General features: G+C 55.9%; 2 protein-coding genes across 2 annotated transcripts in view; both read left to right on the forward strand.

Moving 5' to 3' along the window:
- DUSP15 (dual specificity phosphatase 15) overlaps positions 1-491 on the forward strand; it is a 9,352-nt gene extending 8,861 nt beyond the window's left edge. Inside the window, exon 7 of the mRNA XM_034640069.1 lies at positions 1-491. Coding sequence (XP_034495960.1) covers positions 1-199 — 199 coding nt within the window. The 3' untranslated portion in view covers positions 200-491.
- A 56-nt stretch (positions 492-547) lies between these two features.
- LOC117795746 (interferon regulatory factor 4-like) overlaps positions 548-11,170 on the forward strand; it is a 12,320-nt gene continuing 1,697 nt past the window's right edge. Inside the window, exons 1-6 of the mRNA XM_034641596.1 lie at positions 548-3,127; positions 8,318-8,507; positions 8,809-8,906; positions 9,989-10,100; positions 10,220-10,308; positions 10,862-11,159. Of these exons, the coding sequence (XP_034497487.1) occupies positions 2,954-3,127; positions 8,318-8,507; positions 8,809-8,906; positions 9,989-10,100; positions 10,220-10,308; positions 10,862-11,159 (961 nt within the window). The 5' untranslated portion in view covers positions 548-2,953. The remainder of the gene's footprint in view (positions 3,128-8,317; positions 8,508-8,808; positions 8,907-9,988; positions 10,101-10,219; positions 10,309-10,861; positions 11,160-11,170) is intronic.

Consider the following 11,170-nt stretch of genomic DNA (forward strand, 5'->3'; position numbering starts at 1 on the left):
GCTGTGCAAGCGCTGCCGCCAGGGCCCCGCGGCCACGGCCGCGTCCCCCGCGCCGCACTCGGCGGCCTCCGAGGGAACCCTGCAGCGCCTGGTGCCGCGGCCGCCCCGGGAGGCCCACCGGCCGCTGCCCCTGCTGGCGCGCGTCAAGCAGACTTTCTCTTGCCTCCCACGGTGTCTGTCCCGCAAAGGCGGCAAGTGAGGATCCCGGCCCGCCGTGGCGCCCCTCTTCCTTACGACCGGAACCCTTCGGGGCTGTCTGGGCCTCCCACGGCCTCCAGGACGGGCCCAGAGCCGGTGGGAGCCCCTCGGCGGCCTGAGCCCTGCCCCTGCCCCTGATGCCCGCCCTGCTTGTCTGCGTCCGCAGTCTGTGTGTCCTCCCTCCGTGCGTCTCTGTGTCTGGGCCGGCCTGCTGCAGCCACTTGGTGCCTTAGTCCTTGGGCTGGGGGAAGAGGGCACCCGGGCCTCCACCCTTAAAGGCAGCGGGAGTGGGAGTGGGTGGTGGGCGGGCGGGTGGATGGGCCTGGAGGATATTAAAGAGACACAGAAGCTGTCTGTCGGAGCTCCTCCTAGTCATTCAGTAAGGGGCAGGGATGCAGGACTATGCCTGGGGCTGGAGCCTGCAGGAAACAGGGCTGGGAGAGGGTCTGCATGCCCTAGGGTCTGGAGGAGCCTGCCACCTCCCAAAAACTTCTCTGCGCAGGGCTGAATTCTGGGACTCCTTTCACCTCCCCCTCCATCTCCTGAAAAGGCCCCTGAATCCCTCCTTCTCTCTGAAACCCCTTCTCCCTCTGAACCCTTCTCACCAGCTCCCTCCTCCTCCCTATTCACAAATACTAGATAGCACCTCCGTCGTGCCCGACTTTTCCTATGCATGAGTTCACTTCATCCCTGGAAGGAAACTGAGCCTCAGAAAAGGTAGGCAGCTTGCCAGAGGACAGCTAGAGTAGGGGAGGCTGGGTTTGAACTTAGGCAGTCTGTGTCCCATGGCGGCTGTTAAGAAGCAGTTCCTTGGTGCCCATTTAATCAGATTCCTGTAGGCCTTTTGGGGGTGAGTTGTATAAGCTCTTTATATATTTTGCATATTAACTCCTTATTGGATATATCATTTACAAACATCTTCTCCCATTTAAGACCCTGTCCACTTAGAGCTTAAAAGCCAGGGGGCAGCCACGGAGGAGGGAAGGCCTCGGGGCACCCCAAGCAAGCAGCAAACTGACCCGAGGGTGAACAGAGGTCATTGGAGCTGAGTTTTCTGAACTAAAAGTAACTTGGAGTTGAGAGGGGTCTGAAAAAATTCCAATCTTAAATAGCCCCCTGTATGGGGTCCCCGTTATGCACCAAGCACTGTGTTCAGGGCTGTGGGGGAGGCCCACATTCCAAGATAGGGGGCGGGAGGATGGATGAAAAAATCCTCACCTGCTGCCCAGCCTCCTCCTCAGGAAACTGAGGCTGATGTCCAAGGTCACCAGCTGGCAAGCGGTGGGGCTGGGATTTGAATCCGGGCAGTCTGGCTGGGAAGTTGAGGGAACCCCATCCTCCTCATCACTATGACTCTGCCCCCCAGAAAAATGAAAAGATTGTCTGACACACTTAAAATTCCCACTTAGATGTAATTATTATGCTTGGATTTAATCCTATGAAATGCTCCCCCCCAACCTTGGAGCCTTACAGGTGAGTCTGTATCGGGGCTGTAACTGTAGAGGGGCCAGAATTGAGTGCTTGCTGGCATGTGGCATGGGGAAACAGAGGGTGGGGAGCACGAAAAAGCCCCGTGACAGGTGCACACAAAGGACAGTACTTCCAGCCTCTGGTCAACGCTGATCGCTGATCGCCGATTGGGCACCCAGCTTCACGCTGGCTCAGAGTTTTAGTTTCCACAACAAAGGGTGTAGCAGTCTGGGCTACTTGACCTCTTTCAAATTCCAAACCCCGTTTGACAAATGAAAGACAGAAACCCTAGAAAAATGCATAGACATGAAAAAAATTATATATACTTTCTATGGGGGGTGGGTGTCCTTCAATCCCAGGTGCAAGCCTTTGGGAGATAGTGTGGGGCTCTCTTTAGGCCTTGAGGACAGAGAGACACACAGGTTTAAGTCCTGACTGCCTCCATGTACTAGCTCTACGACCTTGTTACAGGGCTTTAACCTCTCTGAGCCTTATTCTTCTTAATAATAAAATGGGTAATTAGACCCATCTCACACGCGGTGGTAAGAACCAACCGAGAACCTGCAGGAAGGGCTTTAGCCAGGCCAACACCATAGTGAGCCATCAGTAGGCGAGGAGTCCCAGTATTTAAGGAAATATTTCTCCAAGTGTGGCCCACGGACCACGTGGATCAGAATCCCACGGGAGAACTCGTTAAACGCAGGGTACTGGGCTTCTTGCCCAGAAAGTCTTTTTCTGCAGGTCTGGTATGGAAGCAAGGAATGTACATTTTAAACTAGTCTCTGCCTTCCAATTCTGATGGGATTAGTCTAAGAAGCACTGTGGCTTTACAATCTGTACAGCCCAGGTGCTGAAAAGAGACCTGTAAGTTCCCCATAGCCTGGGAGGAACAGAGAACAGGTGCACGGGTGGCGCCGGGGCCCCTCCACGGGGACGGACAGATCGCCGGCTACCCTCCCCGTACCCTCCAGTGGGTCTTGGCGTCCCACCGTGCCTCTAACTGCCCCCTCTGAGCGGCGCGACGCCCTCGAGCCAGGCTACCACAGGGGAGGGCGAAAGAATAGGGCCTCCCGGGCAGTGGGACAGAAAGGAAAGCGAAACTCGCCCATCCAGAACTTTCGGTTTCGCCGCCTCCGCGCTCCATCCAGGTGGCTTCGCTATTCCCTGTCGCGCCGGGGTCCCAGCGGCCGCGCGGCCCAGACCCGGCCACCGGCGCCCTGCGTCCCGGGTGGCCGGCGACCCCTGGCGGAGGGAGGAAGGGAAGGTCCCCGACGGCAGGCCACCGATGGCGGGGGCCGGGGATCCCCTGCGCCTCCGCGACTGGCTGGTGGCGCAGATCGAGAGCGGGCGCTACGCGGGGTTGCGCTGGGAGGACGCAGGCAAGACCCTCTTCCGCATCCCCTGGAAGCACGCGGCCCGGCAGGGCTACCGGGCGCAGCAGGACGCGGCGCTCTTCAGGGTAAGGGGGCGGGAGCGGCGGGGCGCCCCGGCTGACGGGCGCGCTGTGCGACCCGGGGCCACTCGCTCGCCCCTTCGCCTCAACTGTGTCTAGCTTGCGCAAAGTGTTGTGCATATACGGGAGACCCCCCCGACGCGCTCCGAAACAATCAGCCAAAGGTGCCATCCTTGCATCATCCCCACCTCCCCGGAGGCCTCTCCTCCCTCCCCGCGGGGAAACTGGACGCCACCGAGGGGGAATCCCACAACCTCCCACCCCTCCAAACCGCCGATCCCAGCAGCCTGGGGACGTGTTCTGTGCTTCCCCACAGCAGCCCTTCTAGGGCCCTCCCTTGCCTTGGTCCTCATTAACTTCAGACTGCCTCCTTCCCATCAACACTGAAATTCTGGAATCTCTCCCCTGAGCAATAAGCAACCAACTGCCTTTCGGGCCCCCCTCCCCCACTAACCCAAGCACCACAGCCACCTCCAGCGCCGGCTTCACAGGCTGAAGGGCCTGGTCATCACTCTCTCACTCACAGCCCCCAGTTTCTCCTCCCCAACCCCTAGTCTGGCTTCTGTCCCTCCTGCTTACATCACTAGTTGCCACAGCCCAAGATCCCATCACCGTCATCTTTGAACCCTGGGTGAGTCTGGGCCTGGTGGACCCTTCCTCCTTGAAATTTCAACTCTCACTTGGTTTCCAGAATCTGCCCCCACCAGCACTCCGGCTCCATTTTCCTCTTGCCTTGCTGCCCCTCCCCTTCTCAGCCTTCCACCCCCACCCCCNCCTCCTCATAGCCTTGGCATGAGCCTCACAGTCCCCAGCCTTCCCTTCAGGCTCCAAGCCTGCAGGTCTAATGGCCCCCAGAACTCTCAGCACCACGCTTAATAGCTCGCCTCGACAAACTTGTGTGTGTCCCCAAATGGAAGAGGGCACCGATTGTCCCCCAGGGCCAGGCACCTGAGCCCTGGCCTCTCCCCCGCCTTCCAGTCTCACTGCTCTCTGTCACTAAGGCCCACTGGCTCTTCTATGAAGCGTCTCTGTAGTCCATCTGTTTGGACCCATTCCCATGTCTCTCACCAGGACAATCCCAGTGACCTCACAGAGTGCCCTGCTTCCCCCTGCCCCTCGCTTCTCCTTCGGTCCTCCAGAGAGCTCTTCCTAAATGTCAATCTTGCCTTGACACTTCCCTACTCAGAATCCTTCTTTGGCTCCCCATTGCTCTTGTGATAAAGCTCCAACTCCTTACCAAGACCTCTGAGCAGCGCCTGAACTGTTCCTCCCTGGCCTCATCGCTCCCCACCCTTCCCTATCCCGGCTTTAGACCTGGCCGGACAGTTCTTTCAGTTTCTAAATGCTTCACGTCTCTCTCAGTGTTAGACCTTTGCACTTGCTGCCCCCCTTGCCTGGAATACGCTCTCCTCTTCCCCTTCAGCTGGCCAACTCCCATCGCGCTCAGCTGAAACATCTCCTCGGAGCCTTCCCTAACGCATTTGTTGGCTGAATGCATATATGAAGCTCCAACTCAGTGCTTTTCCTAGGCCATCCCAGATTCCCTCCGCTTTCTCCATTGGAACAACTTGGCCTGCAGTAGCCTGCCTACAGCTACCCAAGGGTCGTGGCACTGAGCACAGGGCTGGCCCACAGAGGGCACTCAGGAGGTGTTGAACAGGGTTACATGGCCCATCCCTTAGGACCACGTGCTGTTCGGAGGAGGGAGACTCTGAGGGCTGGCCCTCCCCTCCCCTCAGTCCACCACTGACCCACTCGAGTGACTCCCCAGCTTCACACCCTCCTGATGCCCCCAAGGGCACGGGATAAATCTTGGCCTGCAAGGGCCTTCCTGATCCAGGTCCCATTCATCTCTCCTTTCTTCATTCCTCTTCCCCTTTCCCCATCACATGCAGTTGATCCTCATGATTCACGGATTCCGTATTTGCAAGTGTGCTTACTCGCTAAGATGTAGTTGCAATTCCAAAATCAATACTCAAGGCACTTTTGCGGCCCACGGGCATGTGCAGAACGGTGACACAGGACCCCAGACGTGCGTCCCTGCCGAGGCTGACCAAGTGGCGTTCTGCCTTCTCGTTCCAGCTTTTCTACTGGGAACAGGGGCCCCTTTCAAGGGCTATTTAATGCCACGTTTTTCATGTTTGTGCTTTTTGTGGGTGACTTGACTATTTAAGACGGCCCCCCCAGCCTGTGTAAGGCCGAAGCACTAATGTGCCCACACACGGAAAGGCTGTGATGTGTCTTACAGAAAAAAATACACGTCAGACAAGCTTCATTCAGGCAAGAGTTACAGTGCTGTCGGCCCTGAGTTCAACAAAGCAACAGTTAATATTAAATAAAGTGTTTCTTCCACAGAAGCACCCATAAAACAAGGCGACACACTGGTTAGTTGATGAAAAGGGTGTGACCGGGGCTCCCAGGGACCCAGCGCTGCATCTGTTCGGTCAGCATTTGTGTCGATTTTAAAGAACGTGACTCCCACAAATATGGGAACCGACGGTACACATACCCTCAGCCGGGCATCCCCAGCTCCGGCGACCGCAGGCTGCTGGCTGTTCCCCGAACACACCAAGCCCTTGCACACCTGCAGGCCCTTGCTCAAGCTCTTCCCCCGCCGGGAACGGCATCCCACCTGGCAACTTCCTACTCACCCTCGAGGCCCAGCTCAGTTCATGCCACAAAGACTTACAGAGCGTCTCCTGAGCGCCAGGCACCATTCCGGGCACTGGGGGACACCACAGCGGACAAAGCAAAGGTCCCTCTTTCACCATGGTGACAGCACCTTGTGCCCTGTGCCCAGGTTAACTTTCAGTTACAGCCGTACTATAATGAACTAAAGTGCAATAAAAAAGCACTGACCGTGTACCCGGCACTGTGCTAACCCCAGACCACTCATCCTACACCCCTCACCACCACATCAGGTTAGGGTACTATGCCCACTGTTTGCAGCAGCCCAGTCAAGCCTTAAAGGTCTCACCGTTGCCAAGCAGCACCAACCCAGGAGCTGGCTTTTCTGTTTGGCGTCCAAGTTTCCCCACCGGGCCTGGAATCTCTGAGGGTAAGGACTGAATGGGATTCATCAGTTAAACCACCCACCAACCCCTAGCCCTGAATGTGATCCTTGCGAGCAATACATCTCCTCCTGCCCTCCCCTGTGGCTCCTCTGCTCCCAGCTACACTGGCCTTGATTGAATCCATCAGTCTTTTCCCACCGCAGGATGTTTGCACTTGCTGTTCCTTCTACCTAGACCTCCCTTCCTCCAGCTCTCTGTTGGACTCCATCCTTTTCATTCAGGCTTCAGCTCAAATGCCACTTCCTCTTAGAGGCATTTCTGACCACCCTTCTAAAATAGTCTCTCATATTCTTATTTATTCATTCAATGCCTCCACCACTATGGTCATTCCAGTGTGTTTAATGAATATCTTTGGTCTGTATGCTTTCTTGCAGAGTGGACATGGCTGTTTTGTGTGTATTCTTACCTTATACGCTTCATGTTGTCTATAGATCTCATTCCGTATCTTCCTTTTTTTTTGCTCAGGATTATGCTCTGAAGATTTATTCCTGTTCTCTGTACATCTAAAGATTTTTTAAAAATTTATTTGTCAGAGAGAGAGAGAGAGAGAGAGGGCACAAGCAGGGGGAGCAGCAGAGGGAGAAGCAGACTCCCTGCTGAGCAAGGAGCCTCATGCGAGACTCGATCCCAGGACCCTGGGATCATGACCTGAGCCGAAGGCAGACGCTCAACCAACTGAGCCACCCAGGCGTCCTGCTGGGGATGTTCTCTGTACATCTAATTTGTTGCTCCTGGATGCTTCTAGATGCTGCATAAACTCTATAGTGGGCATCCATGACACACACACCCTTATCCACTTGCCCTGCTCTCTCATGAGCCTCTGCGAGAATTCCTTTGGAATTAGAATTTCTGCTCACAGGGTATATTTAGTCTTAATTTGACGAGGCTGGCCTGCACCATCCCACGCCCACCAACAGTATCTGGCTCCCCACCACCTCTTAGCATTATCCAACTCGCTAAATATTTTATTGGTTTATAGGTGATAGCTCCTTTTTTAAAAAATCTAAGTAGGCTCCATGCCCAGTTTGGGTATTGAACTCACAATGCTGAGATCAAGACCTGAGCTAAGATCGAGAGTCAGACGCCTAACCGACTGAGCCACCCAGGCACCCCAATAGCTCACATTTTTATGTGCATTTCTCTGATACTTATGAGTTTAAGTACATCCTCATATGCTCATGGGCTTCTGGCTTCCTCCTCCCTAAACCACCTTTTTTTTTTTTTTAAAAGACTTTATTTATTTATTTATTTGAGNTTTATTTGAGAGAGATAGAGACAGCCAGCAAGAGAGGGAACACAAGCAGGGTGAGTGGGAGAGGAAGAAGCAGGCTCATAGCGGAGGCCTGATGTGGGGCTTGATCCCATAACGCCAGGATCACGCCCTGAGCCGAAGGCAGACGCTTAACGACTGCGCCACCCAGGCGCCCCTAAACCACCCATTTTTGCCCTTTGATAAGAACTTTTTCTTTAGAGGATGCTCTGTGTTTCCTGTTGGTTTGCGGAGTCCCTTGTATGTTCTAAAATTAGCCCCTTGTCGATTTCAGACATTGTCATTGTTTTGCCTTCTGGTCCATGCCTTTGAGGGGGTTCAAGAAGGCATTCTCTCCCCCTGGAAGAGTTTCCCCACATTATCTCCCATTAGCTTCCAGTTTCACCTCTCATCTTTGGTTTTTGGAATCATCTGGAGTCAACTTTGTATGTGGCGATAGGTCAGGATTTAATTTTATAGTTCTCCAGATAGCAAATCACTGCCATTATTTTATATCCCATCATCCTATTTTTTAAAATTGATCACAATCCACAACTTGGAATATAGTTATTTCCAGTTAGCTGTTCGCCGCTGTTTTTGCTCATTAGACTTGAGTTCCTGGAGAGCAGAGACCATGTCTGTCTTGTTCCTCATTTGGTCCCCATCCACTGGCTCGGGTCTGGCACACAGAAGGAGCTTGAGGAATACGTGTTGGATGGAGGGAGGGAGAAACAGAGAAAAGGATGAAGGGGCAGAGGGACAGAAGCCTGGAGGGAGAGAGAGAAGGGTGGGAGGCAAGTTAGGCCCCTCCCCCTCACGCAGCAGCCCCCTCTCCCCGGCTATCCCTCCCCAAGTACCCTTGCTCATCCGCAGGCCTGGGCCATACACAAGGGCAAGCACCTAGAGGGCATTGATAAGGAAGACCCCCCCACCTGGAAGACCCGGCTCCGCTGTGCCCTCAACAAGAGTGCTGACTTCCGGGAGGTGCGCGAGCGCCACCAACTGGACAGCCCCGACCCCTACAAGGTCTACCGGATCGTGGCCGACCGTGCCGGTGGCCCAGGTACCATTGGGCCCCTGGAGGTCGTGGCCGAGGACAGCTCTCTGGCTAATGAGGACCTCCCCTTGCTCATCTGTAACCTGAGAAATGGTGGGCTTCTTAAGCTTAAACTCATGGGCTGGCAAACACAGAAGGACCCGTAGACATTCAGTTTCCCTTCCCATTAGAAAAGGAGGAAACTGAGGTCCGGAGAGAGGTGGGCCCTCCCTGAGATCACGCCCTGATTCCTCATGTGGGATAACCTTTGTTGGGGGGGCTCCCCTGGAGGCCCAGGAAACAACAGCCTGCCTCTTGCTCCATCTAGTTGCCAGAGCTCGTGCTCCCCCTGAAAAGAAGAACATTCTTCGGAGCCAGCAGGAACCCCCTGGAGAAGTGACGGAGCTGGCCTGCAGGACAGACCAGGTCAGTTGTCCTTCCAGCCCCTGCAGCCTTGCCAGTTCCATCGCCTCTCCCCCGAACTGCCCTCCGTGCTCTCTGGCACTGTCATTTGGCCTCCTCTCCCCCCTCTGCTGCTCCATCACCGTCCCTGTCCCCACCCCCCCCCAACCAGCTCCACCTCTTCTTACCTCTGCTCCCTCTGCATACGCATCTTCAGCGCCACTCCCGTCCCCTTTGCCTCCATCATCTCTGGGTCCCCCGTTCCCTTCACCTCCACCGTCTTCAGCTCCATCACCGTCTGCATCAGCCCTCTTCCCCCCCAATTCACCCCGTGCCCCTGACATCCTCGGGTCCATCACTCTGTCCCCAGCAGATGCAGCTCTAGCACTGCCTTTCCCTCACCAGCCCCTCCAGCTCTCTTGCTGTCGCCATCACCCCAGCATCTCCACCGCATCGCTCTGTCTGAATCACCCCTATTACCGCCACCCTCCCCACCATCCGTGGTTCATTGCTGTGCCCCCATTCCCCCACCAGCCTGATCCAATCCACTGTCCCTAGTGCCTCCGTCACCATGCATTCTATATTCTGTCCCCCCCATCACTTCTGTCACCATTCTCTCACCTCTGTCCCCCTATCTCTATCACCCCTGTCCCTATCTCTATCTCCTCTGCCCCTCCATCTTTGTCACCTCTGTCCCCATCTCTATTACCTGTGTTCCCATCTCTGTCACCTTTGTCCCCATCTTTGTCACCTCTGTCCCCATCTCTATCACTTGTGTCCCCCATCTCTGTCACCTCTGTCCCCTTCTCTGTCACCTCTGTCCCCCCACTCTATCACCTCTGTCCCCACATCTGCTCATTTGCTCCTCACACTTCTCCCCACATCACAGTGAGCTTCATCTCCGACCCCATAACCTCCAACAACCCTGTCAACTCTTTACCTCTAAGAGGGACAGGGTCTTCAGCTCTGAAACCTCAAAGTCTCTATCGACCCCACTCGCCTGCAGTCTGCCCAGACCTCCCTCTGCCCCAAAGAGGACAGTCTGGGAATTCCTGCAGCCCCCAGTCTCCTCTCCCACGCTCATGACCCTGTCTCCCAATGGCCAGGATGGGTCCAGATCAAACACAGAGGATAAAGACAAGGAGCAACCGCCCAGACTGGCCCAGCAGGGCTCCCTGCCACCCGCTGCCTGGCTCCCAGCCCCTCTGGCTGACCACAGTAAGGACCAGATCTCCCCAACCATCCCTGCCTCCTCTCTGGCCTCCTCCAGAACCTCGACCTAGGGATCAAGAGACCCAGGGTGAGGTGGTGCCTGACAGCTTCCCCTCCGTCCCTAGGGTACCATGGACAGGACCCTGCACACCACTGGAGCCCCTTGCCCTCTGAGGACTTCAGCAACCCTGGTAAGGAGTCTCAAGGCCCTCCCCTCTGACTGGTGTGCAGAACTGGGGAGAGCCAGGGGTCGGGGCCAGCTAGCTTTTGTCTTTCCCCCAAAGCACCCAGCCCCGATAAAACAATAGCTAACATTCACTGAGGGCTTAGTTTATGCCAGGTATCTTTTGAAGCCCTCCCCACAGCCCTGAGATAGATACTGCCATCATCCCCACTCTACAGATACAGAAACCTGACACAGAGGTTAAGAACCTTGCCCCAAATCACACAGTTAGTAGCCCCGGGAAAGTTACTAGCGGGTCACAGCTCCTAAGTGGCAGTGAGACATCAGAACCCAAGGGCCTGGCTGCAGAGCCCCCAGCCCTAACTCCTGAGCTTCCTGCTGGCCCCTTGGATGGGGTCTTATGGGACATGGGCATGGAGCCGGCTGTGTTGTTATTGTTTCTATCAGCATTAAAATATATGCTGGGAAGAAGCTCCTAGAACCCCAGAGGTTAGGACTGGGGCCCTAGCGTCATGCCCCCTGTTGTACAGATGGCTCCAGATCCTATGCTTTTGACCATGGGGCTCAACTACCAGTTCATTAGAATTACCATTATTTAATCCGGAGGAAGCACCCACAGTTCCCGAGGCGGGGCCCGGCAGGACCTGGTGTCCCCTGCCCGGTTGAGGGGGTGGTCGGTGCTGGGGCCTCCAACGCCCCGCGCGCTCCCTCTCCCCGCCCCGCAGACTGCTGGCTGCACGTGCGGCTGTTCTACGGCGCCACGCTGGTGCGCGAAGCCACCGCGCGCACTGCCGAGGGCTGCCGCCTGAGCCCTGGGCCGGTCCCAGCGGCCGAGCGCCTGCTGGGGCCGCCACCGCGCGTCGCGCAGGTCCGCTTCCCCGGAGCCGCCGCC

This window comes from Ailuropoda melanoleuca, chromosome 13, assembly GCF_002007445.2.
Source record: "Ailuropoda melanoleuca isolate Jingjing chromosome 13, ASM200744v2, whole genome shotgun sequence".
In the NCBI taxonomy this organism is placed as follows: domain Eukaryota; kingdom Metazoa; phylum Chordata; class Mammalia; order Carnivora; family Ursidae; genus Ailuropoda; species Ailuropoda melanoleuca.